At 37.4% G+C, this 15,195-nt stretch overlaps 1 protein-coding gene across 1 annotated transcript in view; it reads left to right on the top strand.

Annotated features, from left to right (window-relative positions):
* NISCH (nischarin) overlaps window positions 1-15,195 on the top strand; it is a 39,393-nt gene that overhangs the window by 13,818 nt on the left and 10,380 nt on the right. Inside the window, exons 5-14 of the mRNA XM_083603250.1 lie at window positions 4,059-4,222; window positions 5,634-5,729; window positions 6,606-6,701; window positions 7,093-7,245; window positions 7,670-7,738; window positions 8,048-8,233; window positions 9,045-9,173; window positions 9,686-9,799; window positions 11,540-11,648; window positions 14,183-14,301. Of these exons, the coding sequence (XP_083459376.1) occupies window positions 4,059-4,222; window positions 5,634-5,729; window positions 6,606-6,701; window positions 7,093-7,245; window positions 7,670-7,738; window positions 8,048-8,233; window positions 9,045-9,173; window positions 9,686-9,799; window positions 11,540-11,648; window positions 14,183-14,301 (1,235 nt within the window). The remainder of the gene's footprint in view (window positions 1-4,058; window positions 4,223-5,633; window positions 5,730-6,605; window positions 6,702-7,092; window positions 7,246-7,669; window positions 7,739-8,047; window positions 8,234-9,044; window positions 9,174-9,685; window positions 9,800-11,539; window positions 11,649-14,182; window positions 14,302-15,195) is intronic.

Genomic DNA, 15,195 nt, shown 5'->3' with positions numbered 1-15,195 from the left:
AAGGCCCAAAAAACGTTAAAGGACTATTTTGAAATCAACCTGAACACTACAGTTGAAAAAAGAATGATCTGGGACGCAAGTAAAGCCGTTATGAGAGGGTTTCTGATACAACAAAATACAATCAAGAAAAAGCTCTGGAATGGAAAGAAGGATAAAATATTGGAGAAAATATATCAAGGTGAGAAGAAACTGAGAACCAATCCCAAGTCAAAGGAAGTGCTGAGAGAAATCAAATTCCATCAAGCACAATACTCTAAACTGATAAATCAAGAGATCGAATGGAAAATCAAACAGATGAAGCAAAGATCGTTTGAATCAGCAAACAAATGTGGAAAGCTGCTAGCTTGGCAGCTGAAAAAAAGACAAAAGTTAAATACAGTGACAAATCTAGAGATTGAAGGAAGAATGGTTCAGAAACCAGAAGAAATCAGGAAGTGCTTCCACAGATACTTCAAAGAACTTTATGCACAAGGGCCTCAGAAAGAGTTGGAGATAGATCAATTTTTAAGGATAAATGGACTACCAAAAATAACCCAAGATAAAAGATCAATCTTGAATTGTAAAATAACTCAACAGGAAATTGAAGGTGCCATTCAGAATATGCAACTTGGCAAATCTCCAGGCCCGGATGGGCTTACCTCCAAATACTACAAGACTTTGAAGGACTACTTGACACAGCCTTTGATGGAGGTATGCAACCAGATCATGGAGGGGAAGAGGGCACCGGAAACGTGGAAAGAAGCATTCATCACATTGATACCCAAGCTAGAATCTGAAAAGACCCAGCTTAAGAACTACCGTCCCATCTCACTCCTGAATGTGGATTACAAAATATTTGCAGACATTTTAGCAAGCAGACTTAAAAAGGTCTTAAATGAAGTAATTCACAAGGACCAAGCTGGCTTTCTCCCTGGTAGACATTTATATGGAAATACCAGAAACATCATTGACATTTTGGAACTATTGCAAACCAATAGGAACACAAGGGCGGTTTTAATCTTCATTGATGCGGAGAAAGCATTTGATAATATATCTTGGAAGTTTATGAAGAAAAATTTGGAAGGGATGGGAGTGGGACGGGGGTTTGAAAATGGAATAGAAGCAATCTATTCAGAACAGAAAGCTAAATTAATAGTGAACAATGTGGTGACGGAGGAATTTAAAATTGAAAAAGGGACACGACAAGGGTGCCCTCTATCCCCTCTTTTATTCATTTCAGTCCTGGAGGTGCTATTGAACATGATTAGGGAGGACCGGTTGGTACAAGGGATAGAGGTCGGAGTGAAACAATATAAACTGAAAGCTTTTGCAGATGACTTAGTTTTGACATTACAGGAGCCAGAACCCAGTACAAAAAGAGTTTTAGAACTTATTCATGAGTTTGGTCGGGTTGCAGGATTTAAGTTGAACAAACAAAAGACTAAGGTTTTGGCCAAAAACTTGACATCTACAGAAACAGAGGGGTTTCAGAGAGAAACAGAATTAAATGTGGTTAAAAAGGTGAAATACCTAGGGATCTATTTGTCTTCCAAAAATTTGAACTTATTTAAAGACAATTATGAAAAATGTTGGTCGGAAATTAAGAAGGACTTAGAAATTTGGTCAAGATTGAAACTTTCCTTGTTGGGTCGAATAGCAGCTATAAAGATGAATGTATTGCCGAAAATGTTATTTTTGTTTCAGACCCTACAGATCGTGGACAGAGTGGAATGTTTTGGAAAATGGCAGAAGGATATATCTGGGTTTGTCTGGCAGGGCAAAAAGCCTCGAATAAAGTTTAAAATACTAACTGACTCGAAAGAAAGAGGAGGGTTTGCCCTGCCGGACTTGAGGTTATATTATGAATCTGCAGCCTTCTGCTGGTTGAAAGATTGGTTTTTGTTAGAAAACACTGATGTCCTGGATCTGGAAGGGTTTGATAATGCTTTTGGTTGGCATGCATATCTATGGTACGACAAGGTTAAGGTTCATAAACTGTTCAAAAATCATATTGTCAGAAAATCAATTTTTGCAGTCTGGATGAAATATAAGGACTTATTAGAGAGTAAAACCCCGAGGTGGCTATCACCAGTGGAGGCCAAGGCTCGAAAAAGACCCAATATGGAGGCCTATTGGCCGAAATATTGGGAAATAATCGAAAAAATTGGAGACAACTGGAAACTGCAGAGTAAGGATAAACTAAAAAATAAGGTGCGAGATTGGTTACACTATGCTCAAATTCAAGAGGTTTTTAAATTGGATAAAAAAGTTGGTTTCCAAGTGGAAAAATCGAAATTGGAGACAGAATTGTTAGAACCAAAAACTAAGGTATTATCGAGAATGTACAACTTGCTGCTTAAGTGGAATACACAGGATGAGACAGTTAAATCTGCCATGATAAAATGGGCACAGGATGTCGGACATAACATTATGTTTGAAGACTGGGAAAGGTTATGGAACAACGGGATAAAATTCACGGCATGTAGTGCCCTGAAAGAAAATATTATGAAAATGTTATACCGGTGGTACATGACCCCAGTCAAGCTAGCTAAGATATATCACCTGTCTGATAACAAATGTTGGAAATGTAAGGAGGCAGAAGGGACATTTTTTCATCTCTGGTGGACCTGCCCAAAAGTGAAGGCCTTCTGGGAAATGATTTACAATGAACTGAAAAAGGTATTTAAGTATACCTTTCCCAAGAAACCAGAGGCCTTCCTGCTGGGCATGGTAGACCAGAAAGTGTCAAAGAAAGATAGAACTTTGTTTATGTATGCTACCACAGCAGCAAGAATACTCATCGCAAAGAATTGGAAGACACAAGATTTACCCACGTTGGAGGAATGGCAGACGCAGTTGATGGACTATATGGAACTAGCTGAAATGACCGGCAGAATCCGAGATTTGGATGAAGAATCAGTCGAGGCGGATTGGAAAAAATTTAAAGACTATTTGCAAAAATACTATAAGCTGTATGAACTTTAAGACAGTGCATGTTTTTGGAAAGGTTACGCTTTAGCAAATATGATTAAGCAAATGGTAAAATTAATGACAAATGAGAAAAGAAGTCAATGTGAATCAAACATTTTATGTTTATTTTAAAAGGTAACAAAGTTAAGATACAATATACTGAATATGGGTACATAATAATGGAAAGTTCCAACAAGGTTTGAAATAAGGTAACAAATTGCTGATATTGCTACTACAAAGAACGCAGATCTGGAAGGTGTGGGGAAGTCCAATGGTTTTCTTTTTTGTTAAAAAAATCAAAAATTGTTTCTTGTATTTGGGTTTTTCTGTATTGTATTGAATTGTCAAAATTATGAAAAGAAACGTAATAAAAATTATTTAAAAAAAAAAAAAATAAACACGATATAATTCTTGGCATGTGTGCTGTTTCTCTATAGCTAATTTAGGGACATACCTGGGAGTGAATCTATTGAAATCACTGTGGCTGTCATCGGAACTGACACATATAGAACTGTGCTGTTAGATTTGAAGCTAGCCAAAGCAGATGTGCATGTTTGTATGTAACATGCCATCAAGCACATATAATAACTGTCTTCCTCAGTAACTTTATGTGTGTTAGGTGATTCTTTTTCTACAGTGGTGTGTCACATCACATCTTATATTGGTTGGCAGAGGTGGGGCTCTTGCCAAAAGTAAGGGATGTACAGCAAAATCCAGTGTTGTTTTAGCAGATTTGCACTTGCTCAATGAGACTTTACCTTCCTCTCCTCTTCCCTGCAGCCCCAAGATAACCCTCAGAATCTGCTCCTGGGGGACCCTGGACAGCTTTAAACACAGCTAAACTAAAATAAATTAGATGTTTTAAAAAGCTTTTTCAACTTTGTCTAAGTGCTTACATATGCAGTGGGTGCTTGGTACTATTATGATATATAGCTTGGTACTATTATGATATATAGAAATCTCTGTTAAACTTTGCAAATTCTGGTCAGAAATGGAAAAAGACTTAGAAGATTGCAATCATCTATAAGGCAAATTGTAGCATTTCTGTTTTATTGTTCTCCCAGTAATATTGGTGAATGCTTGCCAAATCTCTTATTTTTGTTTCTCAGGAGAGCAGTTACTTATGGCTGGTGAGGTATTTAATATCAGACCCTTGCAGTTATATGCTATTACTCAACAACTTCGTCGGGGAAAGCCAACATGTGCAAATGGAGATGCCAAAACTGATCTTGGTCACATTCTGGATTTCACGTGTAGACTCAAATATTTAAAGGTAAATGTGTTCTTTTCCATTTTTTTATTTTGAAATAAATTCTACATGCTGATAATTGCAATAAGCAAAGATTGAATAATGTCCTGAAGATTGTTCCAAAACATCACACATCATCGTTCTACTCATTCTTCTGTAATACAGTACTTTAATTTGGATAGTATTGCTATGTTCCATATTATGTTAAGCCATTCTGAAAATGGTGGAGTGATATTTCCCCCCTTGTTTGCTTCTTTACAAGTATTGCTAGTTGTAAGGAGAAGAATTACCATTTCCAAGTCAACATCAATAATGGATTCCTTTAAATAACCCAATAGTAACAGCTTTGGTTCTAATGGTAATATATATCATTTTCTGTCTAGGCTCCAGATTGTAATCCAAACAATCTGGATTATAGGACAGTCCCAAAATATATTTAGAAAGTCTGCCCATGCTGCTTTATATGTCCCAACAATTTATTCATGCTGACAGACAAATCTGGCTCAATCTATATGGTGTCAAATTCCATCGGTTCTGAGTTTTAAAATACTTTTCTTTTAAGTGTGTTGATAGTACATTTATTATTTCTTTCATAAAATTTATATACTGCTTGGTTGTAAAAACAAACCTCAAAGTATTTTACAAAAAAGTATATTAAAAAAAATCAAACTTGATAGTTCCTTAATACAAATCCATTGCCATTTCTTAATGTCCAATTCTTCATCTGCATATCTTGCCCATTATTTCCTTGTAAAAGTACATGATAGATCTCTTAAACTCTAGTATCAAAATGCATAGTATTCCTGTCTGGCCGTTGATCAGTGCCTCACTGCAATTACCTTCCCTTGATTCACTATATTTCCTATGCAGGGACAGGAGCACCTGGGGATATTGAAATATTGGTGGTCTTGCCATGACTTATGCAACTGCTTCAGATGATATTATATTTTGCCCATTCATTAAATGTTTAATTGTGTGCAAACCAAATATATTTGGTTTCACTGTCACTTTGATATATTTGCCCAGTTTTTCTCTTGGTATCTGCAGGTAAATATGTTCTAAAATGTTTATAACACCAGGAATGGAAAAGAGTTCCTCAAAGAAAAATATATGAAGATCCAATATATTTTGAGTGATTGTATTGGCCAGCACAGGATATTGTTTTATCTACTCCTTAAAAATATTGAGTCTGTTTGCCCATGAAGAAGAGTCTTTTAACTCAAACACCATATGGTACAAAATATAATCACAAGGTGGCAGTGTTGTTTTAGCTGCATATGTGTGCTGCATCTTTAGATGGTTGTCACATGATATTACATTGAATATAGGTCCTGGGAACAGTAAAATTTGCCTTTTTATTTTTGCCAGTAAACTCTTGTGGATTATTCATCATAATTTGTACTTAATTTAGCAATATCTTAATTTTTGTCTTTAGATAACAGGCACAAGTGGACCTTTGGGAACCAGTAACATTCAGGAACATCTTTTGCCTTTTGACTTATCAATATTTAAATCTCTTCATCAGATACAGGTATAGTTGAAAAAGTGTTTGGTGAAGCCAAGAACCAAAACTGGGCCTTTGTGCATGCAATATATGTCCGAGTTTTTTGGTCCCAGCTTTGAAATATTGCAAAACCTTCATTAATTGTCCTGAGAACTGATAGAGTTGCTTACTTGAATATTAACCTGGAGATGGAGGGGTTTATTGGCCTACTCACTCTCCGTGCTATGGCTCCCATAAGCCTCCTTAATTTTCAGAAGGCCAGACAGCAGCTGGAGTGCAGGGAGCACAAGTCACATAGTGAATATCCAACCAAGCACGTTGTTGAGAGGCAAATAAAATCTTATTTTTCTTTCTCCATTGCAGCATTTGAGATGTCATCTAGCAAAGTTGTTCCAAGTGATAAAGAGCTTATTGAGATCAGGCTTAGAAGTGAAGTGGAATTTTTGACCACCTGCACTTAGAGAAAAAAGTTGCCCATATCTGCTTGAACTATGATGTTGCATTTGAAGCAGTGTGTGGCATGGTGCCCAGTGCGCGGTCTGTTTAGGTGAATTGGGATCAGTTTCAGTCCTTGTTGGCTGAGGTGTTTTCATCACAGACCCAGCTATTTACACAAACACCTGGACTATATTAACTTCATTTCAGTGCTTTATCCGCTTAGGTTGATGTTTGCTGTTTAATATTGTATTTTGTAGTATTGGGTTATAACTTTTATGGAGTAATGCAATTTTTATTGTTTATATGTTGTGGTGCTCATTTTAGCCCAACATGATAGATTTATACTGGGTGTGCTAGAACTAAAGGAGTAGTTGTAGTAGTACAGTAATAAAAAATGGAATTTTTCTTTTCTCTGATGATCTTCATTTTGCTTTATATTCCCTTTTTGATTTAAAAAAAAAACAGATAAATCACTGTGGCGCAAAGGTTATTAAAGGGCTGACCTCCTCAAAGCACACTTTGGCTACACTGAGTGTTCAGTTCTCAGCAACATCCATGATGGTAAGACTGAAACATTAACCATTTGCAGTTATATTGTGGTGGTTGTTTACAGCTTTTGACTGTTCACAAAGTAACAAAGTTATACTCAGAATTTGAATGTATGAATGTAAGCATGTTTTTGTGAGATGTCTTATTGAGATGGTTTTACAGCTCAGCCCTAAGCATTTATACTTGTAACCCCACCAAAATCAGTGTGGTGCAGTGTGACTGCATACAGTACTCTGGGTGAAATATCTTACAACTCAGGCTTTTAAAATGTAGGCTTAATTTATCTCTGCATATAATAATTCTTGAGGGGAAATGGTTTACAAGGCTAAAACTCCTTTGGGGGAGGGAGAAAAGTCGAAATAAAAAGAATTTCATTCAACGTTCTCCTCTGTGTTTTGAACAGGAGGTCCTAGTTCCTGAGGCCTATGAATTTGACCAGTGGGAGCCAGAGGGTGCACCTTCCAGTTGTCCCGTGACCGCAGTTATTCCAACATGGAGAACTTTAACAACCTTAGATATGAGTCACAACAGCATAGCTCGAATTGATGAATCTGTGGTAAGACCATATTTTATAAAATGTATTCAGACAAATTTTAAAAGGAAGTGAGTGATATATGTGTTTTACTTACTGATGCTAGCATATTATGAAATGATCAAGGCTTTTGAACATTGTCAGGGATGCCCAAAAGCCTTGATCATTTCATAGTATGCTATAAAATGATCAAGGCTTCTGAACACCTTTGGCAAAGATCATGCCTAATTGTATTTTCCCCGTTGAACTGCAGAGAGCTATGCTATATTGCAAACTGCTTTTGAAATTTCCCTTACTTTCAAAAGAGGTGTGCCTTGTGGCCTTCGAGCTCTGCTTGAGAAATTGAACTCCTAAATTCCTTTGGGAACATAGCACTAATCATGTCGTTGTTCTGATTCCAAACAGTGTTCAGTATTCACACTGAAAGGTTACTCTTCCTTTGTTTTAGAAACTTATGCCGAAGATAGAATTTCTTGATTTAAGCCACAACGATGTACCACTAGTGGAAAACTTACAGGTTAGCTTTGACATCTTTGGTAATATTATAGTGTGTATTTTTGTTTAGTTCCTTAAATGTTTGCTTATAATTTGATATTGAACCTGCTTGATTACCTTTCTCTTGGTAAGTCTGTCTTCAGTGCAATTTTGGAAGTGAGCATTGCAATTGTATGCATGTCTGCTCAGAAATAAGGCCCATTAAGTTAATTGTATAGAATTACCACTTTAATTGCTGTGTATGAATAGCAACTTTATAAAGCCTCGGGGTGTCAATTTATGGCACAAATGCTATTAAATTAACATGTAATCTGCTTGTTTTCTGTTGTAGCATCTGTACAACCTCATTCATCTGGATCTATCCTACAATAAACTTGCAACATTAGAAGGTATTCATACCAAAATTGGGAATATCAAAACACTGAATTTAGCAGGGAATCATCTGGAAAGACTTAATGGCCTCAACAAACTCTATTCTTTAGTCAACCTGGATCTTAGCAACAACAAAGTGGACCAGGTATTATGCGGCACAATCATATACATGTTTACTCAGAAGTCTTACTGAGTGAAAAAAGTAGTGTTAAACAATATGTGTAACTATTTTGGGGGTCTAGAAATCAGCATGGTCTCATACTGCAAATCATGCAATCTGATTCCTGTCCATCTCCATGGAATCCTGAGCATCTTTATTTCCCCTTTTTAAATAAGAGAGCAAATTTATAACCTTATTGTGTAGCTTCCGTCTACTAAACAGCTCAGCTTATATCTCTCTGCAATGGCAATTTCTCCACTCATTTGTGGACCACATGATGTCAAACAGACAAGCCATTGTTTGTTTTCTGTATATTTCAAACATTTGTATTATGTAATAAAATAAAATAAGGAAAATTTATGGGAGGGATGTTATCCCCAATAAGCAACTCTTTTCTGGGATTTTGAATGAAACTACCCAAATTAGCTTTTGTGTGCACAGTATGTTTAATTTTAATTTTACTTCAGTTGTATTGTCTCACTTTATTTATTTCTTTATTATTGTATGTTATTGAAATGTATGCCCTTCCTTCCTTCCTTTTGTAAAAAGCTCATTTTGTTTGGATGGAATCTTCAGTCCTGTTTCCACCCATTCCTCCAGTCTCCCTAGCCCCTCATAGTCATAAATCTGCACTCTTTTGGTGCAGAACCAGCAAATATCTTCTAATTTATTATTGTCACAGAATAGGATTTTTAATAAACTGTTTTAGAGTTACAATCTGCAGCCTATCACTATAAAGAGAGCAATCAGAAAATAATATATGGAAGAATTTATTTTATATTCCTGTTCTTTTCAGATTGATGAAATAAAGAATATAGGTGGTCTTCCGTGCTTGGAAAAAGTTGTCTTATCCAACAATCCTTTGAGTATTATTCCCGATTACAGGACCAAAGTGCTAGCTCAGTTTGGGGACAGAGCCTCAGAGGTAAATGTTCTCATACTTAACATTTGATGGCATTTTGCTTTTGTATAATATACAGTGTGAAAGCAGCATGTTTTTTTGAGAAGCAGTGTGACATATGATAAAACTTCTTGATAAAACGAGTAGGAACCACAACATATGAAAATTTAGTGATAGAGCCCAAGCTTTTCATGAAAAAGGTCCTAAATTCAATCCCCAGTATCTCCAATTAACTATACTATCAAGTAGCAGTCGTAGGAGAGACCTGTGTGAGAGACTTTAAAAAGGTGCAACCACTCAGGATTGACAGTACTGGGCTAGCTATACTGGGCTAGTGTTTAAAATCTGCTTTGCCAATTTTAACAAGTTCATATGATAAGCAGCAATCTTAAGTTGAGATATCTGTCTATATGTACTTGAGTTCTAAAGGCTTTGTTTTAACTTTTGCATTGATTTAATCTTGTCTGGGTAAGCTAATGGGATTCAAATTGCTTTATTGTAGAAGATTTATTATGGTTGGTCCCTTGGTTTTTCAGGTCTGTTTGGATTATACTGTGACCACTGAAAAAGAACTTGACACTGTGGAAGTGTTGAAGGCTATTCAAAAAGCAAAAGATGCAAAATGCAGAATGAACAACTCTGATAAAAAGGTGAGAGATGGATGGATAATGAAACCTGTTCAATAGGATGCTTTTAAACTTTTTTTAGGAAGGAGGCAAGATGATGTATCAAATTATGTGGAAGTGGTGGCCTGTGTGAAGACATTTCTTTGCGCACTATACTGAAATTTCCATTTAGACAATATCTTCTCCCTCACTTTGCTGACATTCCTTGATAGTGTTTGGACATAATGCAAAATCATGGTTTAGAGTTATGCCCCACTGGCACAGCTATGAGGAGATGGGAAACTTTTGTAGAATGTGATCAGCATGCAATATTGCAACTTCTAGCACAACTAGATTATAGTGGGGCTGCCCAGAATCTGACCCAGAATATGCCACAGGTGCAGAATGCCATAGCAAGTTTGCTGCATGCTGTTCCTAGAAGGATGAATCATAGAACACCAGTTCTCTGGGAGCTTCACTTGCTGCCTGTATGCTACCATGTTGCTTACATTGGTGTATAAAGCTTTGACTGACTTGGGAGTGACACACATGAAGGAGTGCCCCTGTGATCTACACAGATGAAGGTGGTTAGGAAATGAAATACAAATAAAGAATAATAAAAATATTGAACAATGGGTATTAAACATATTTCAATGGGACGTAAATCTCTAGGGGTCTACATGTAAAGTACACAGGTTTTTTAATTATCTGCTTAGTGGTAAATATTATTTTAAACCCTAAGTATTGATCCTCCATGTGCAGCAGGCTGTGGTCTTGGTTATATTATAAAACACACATCAAACTACTCTTTACTGGAAAAAAAATTGTGATATTGCAAGGTCGTCATTGTCATTCTCTTCCCCCCTGCCTCCTGATTTTCCATGTCCCTCCCCGCAGCCACAACTGGTCTGCTTATTATGGCTGGGCTGTTGCTTATTACGATAATATACAGTAACCATAAAACAACAATATAGAATATACAAAATGAATCTGCAGATACAACTATAAAATCATCCAGAACTTCACAGCTTCAGCAAGTTAGAATTCCTATGGATTGTACTGATAGCACACATGGATACGTTTTTTTGTTCCTCAAGGTTGTCAAAATGTTTTGTGTTTTTTGAGAGTTGTGAAACTGCACATGCTTAGAGTATTGGTTGCTTATTTTTTGCATATTTGTATCTTGCTTTTCCTCCTGGGAGCTCATGGTTGTGTACATTCCCCTCCCAACCCTTTCTATCTTTGCAATAGTCCTGTGAGGTAGGATAGGCTAAATTTATATATGTACACACATAAGCAGCAGTTATTTTCAGTAGGTTGCATTCATGTTGTGTGTATGCAGGGGGCCCAATCCACATCCAGTGTTCCATACACAGGGAATCTTGTTGGCGTCCCTGAATTTCACTAGGTCTGCTTTGAGTATGAGTAACATTGAATATTGCCCATTGGAAGAAACAGTTACTGATGGGTTTCTTCTCACTCTTGGGTTTTACTTTTGAGTTTCTTGGGAAAACATTCCTCACATTTTCTTTCTGGTACTAAAGTTAATTAGTCCATTGAAAGGTGGATAATTTACTTGTGTTCATACACTTGACTTTTAAAATTTATCTTAAGTGCTGTTAATGCAGTATTGCCAACATCCAGTATTATGGCGAAGAAGCTGTGTTTTAAAATTATCTAATTTATCACAGCCCTACTGCTTGCTAACAAATCTGTCTTTGTTGTCATTCAAGATAGGGATGCTTTGTAGCCTTTGTTCCCAGCCCTTCATTTTTTCTTTCTCAGATCCCTGAAGATCCCAAGCTTTCTGCTGCCAGTTCAAAATCAAACTGTTCTTCTCTTTCTGTACATCCTCCCTCTCCTTCTCTGCCTCGTCCTGTCAGCTCCAGTCAAGGTAATCATGTATGTATCATGCTGCATGGCCAGGCCTTTTGGTTCTGCCTTTCTAGGCTGCATTGATATACATGAATTTCTTTACAGGGAAATGGGGTTTGGCAACATCAGTTGGAGGCAGTATTGCTTCTGAATACCAGTCACTGGAAGCCACAGGGAGAAGAGTGCTCTTGTGCTCAGGTCATGCTTGCTGATTTCTCACAGACATCTGGGTGCTCACTGTGAGAACAGAATGCTGGACTAGATAGGCCATTGGCCTGATCCACCAGGCTCTTTTGTGTGTTCTCATCAGCCCATAACTCTCTACTGGTGGTGAAAGGGAAGCAGGTGCCGCTGTGGTCTAAACCACTGAGCCTCTTGGGCTTGCTGATGAGAAGGTCGGCAGTTCAAATCCCTGTGATGGGCTGAGCTCCCATTGCTCTGTCCCAGCTCCTGCCAACCTAGAAGTTCGAAAGCATGCCAGTGCAAGTAAATAAATAGGTACCACTGCAGCAGGAAGGTAAACAGTGTTTCCATGCGCTCTTGTTTTCGTCACAGTGTCCCGTTGTGCCAGAAGTGGTTTAGTCATGCTGGCCACATGACCCGGAAAGCTGTTTGTGGACAAACGCTGGCTCCCTCGGCCTGAAAGCGAGATGAGCACCACAACCCCATAGTCTCCTTTGACTGGACTTAAATGTCCAGGCATCCTTTACATTTACCTTACCTTTACCTTACTCGTGCTGAGAGTACTACATAAGCAGTAAATAAGCAGTAAATATACTTCAATTTATTTATATAGGTTATTGCAAGCAAATAAAATATAAAGTAGAAAAGATTTTACCACATTTCTTCAAACACTAAGAAGATTGCGGTAGGAATTTGGAAATATCCAAATGTTGTATGTGCAAGTCGTTGCAATATCTTTCCTTGTCTTCCATCCTCTATCAGTACAAGGTATTTCCTCCAAAATTATGTGCTTTTGTGTGTTTTTTTAATGTTGCTAGTTTTCACAAGTTCTTTTTCAAATATCAATGTAGCCAAAATTCAAAGTCATGGACATATATATATGGAATAGGTCATATCTCAGTGACCTGCCTCCGCTCTGCATCCAGGAGGTCCCTGGCATCTCTAGGTGGAGCTGGGAGAGATCTCTTTGTTAAAACCGGAGGCCCTGTTTGTAACAGTCTTTCGGGTTGAAACTTCCAAGGATGGACATGTGTTCTGCCATTTTATTTTCTGAAACAACTGCTGATGTTTTTGTGACACCATCTGTTTCCATAAAGTATTAATCATATCAAGTGTTACAGGAAAACAGCCTTTTTGCAGGAAATCCAAGATTTAAATATTTTTTACAGGAAACAGAAAAGCACAAATATTTCTTCAGCTTCCTTAACTACTATCAGAATTCAGATTTTTTTTTTTCATAATGAACAGGTAAACTGTAGGGGTCTTCTTTTAAAGAAATATCAATGTGTGATGTTACACATTCAAATTTTTAAGGGGTTTGAAAACCAAATTTTTTGGTTGCAAATTAATAGGAAATACAAAAGAAATTCTGAAACTAAATTACATGACACTTCTAGACTGCCATCCTAAGCACATTTACTAGAGAAGCAGTCTTCAGCGGGACTTGCTTCTGAGTAAACATGCTTAGGATTATTCTGCTACCGCATCCCACTGTAATAATTTGTTCTCACTTCTGAGCAAACACAGTTAGATCGGGCTGTTAGCCTTACTTCATACCCACAACCAAGGATCATTTCACATGAATGTATGGCTACGATTACTATAAAAACATTGACAGCTAAAAATATTTCCATTTGTCTTCTGATTTTAACAATTATTGTTCTCTTGAGTGCTTGAGGTTATATGTAGAAGAGAGCTGCAAATAAATATATATAATACCCAGTCCAGTTAGCCTTGTTCAGTACATGAATTCCTTCCCTGAGCGCACTCTCCACTCACAGCCCTCCTGGGAGTCCAGCTGGCCAGTCATGGGACAGTTTGGGGGGGGGCAGTGATGGAAAATGCCAAACATGGGCTCACATATGCAATAGGGAAAAGGATGAATGCAGTGGACAAATGGATGCCTCCCTAATTTTGATCTGAATGACATAAAATTATTTAAATGACTTCAAATCTGACACAATCTGAACTGCAGTCCAAGCCTTTCGCACATTTCAGCAGCCCAGTTATTTCAGTGGAAGACTGCAGCTCCATTGAGATCATTTGCTTCCGTCAAGCATAAATGCAGCAGCCTGGGTGGGAAGTAATAAGATTCCAAGCTTCTGATGAACCTGCATATTCAGTAATTATTGTTAAATTATAATTTAATTATAATTATCAGTATGTCAGATAGGCCTGTTAGTTGATGGATGTGCATTTCTCTAAGTAATCTCAAGCACAGGATGACATTGTATAAATGTATGCTTGAAATACAATGCATTTTCTTTCTAAAGCATGTGAAAGTTAATATTATTTAGTATATTTCAAATCACATTTGCTTGTTTTTTCATCAGTGGTGTTCAATAACTGTTTTTTTTTTATCTGTTCTAGAAATAACTTTTAGAAAAACAGTCCTAGCCAGCAGTTTCTCATCAAGTAGTTCGACTCCTACAAGCCATACAGTTACTCAAAGATGCTCTGAAACACCTGGCCTGGGAAGCAGAAATCAGGTAATGGCTCATTTTCTGAGATCGTTTTTGTCATAAACCAGCTAAGTCTGTAGCCCACTCAAACCTGAATGCCATGTCTGAGAAAACTGGAATAAGATTTCAGCAAGATGGCTGACTGGAAACGTATTTCAAATAGCTGTCCATATGTTAGATAATCTTTCTGCTTTAGTGAATTTGTAATTTTGTGTGTGTGTGTGTGAGAGAGAGAGAGAGAGAGAGAGACAGACAGACGCAAAAAATGACATGAGGAAACAATATCATGGCTATTTTAAAAAAGCAAACAATTTTTCTTTTCCTGAGGTTTGCTTGTAAACTCCTGATACAAGGAAATCGGCTGTATTCACTGAATGATAAGCAATTCAGCAGGCATGTCTTCTACCTATAGCAAGGGTGGGGAACTATATCTGCTTGGTGGGCCAGAACCTATCTTCTCTCAACTTCCCTCATAGGCAAAGTTAAGTAGGTAGCCGATGCACCCGGTTGTCAGTATCCTGGCATCACAATGACTGCAGGTTCCTATGTGGATGATCAGCTAATTATCAGGACTTGCAAAGAGCTGCCTGTTGACTTGCCATGTTGCACTGAAGAACAACAAAGCCTATACATGCCATTCTGCTTTAAAGGGGGAAAGCACTATTCAGAGCAATCACTAGCTACTCCAGATGCTTCAAGTGATGCTTATTAAAGTCATTTTAAAGTTAAACGGGTTATCTAGGATTGCCATATTTCAAGAAGTGAAAATCCGGACACAAATTAACTTTTTTTTTAAATGCCAAAGAACTTGACACATTCCCTTTTCGGGGGGCGGGGACGACGACACAAAAAACCATTGAAATCCCAGTAATGTCTGGGATAATCAGAATTTATGGCAACCATATTATAGCCCACAGTTCA

The sequence above is a fragment of the Podarcis filfolensis genome, assembly GCF_964270895.1.
Source record: "Podarcis filfolensis genome assembly, chromosome: 2".
Taxonomy (NCBI): Eukaryota; Metazoa; Chordata; class Lepidosauria; order Squamata; family Lacertidae; genus Podarcis; species Podarcis filfolensis.
Note: the sequence above shows the minus strand (reverse complement) of the source record. Positions and strands in the feature narration are given on the sequence as shown.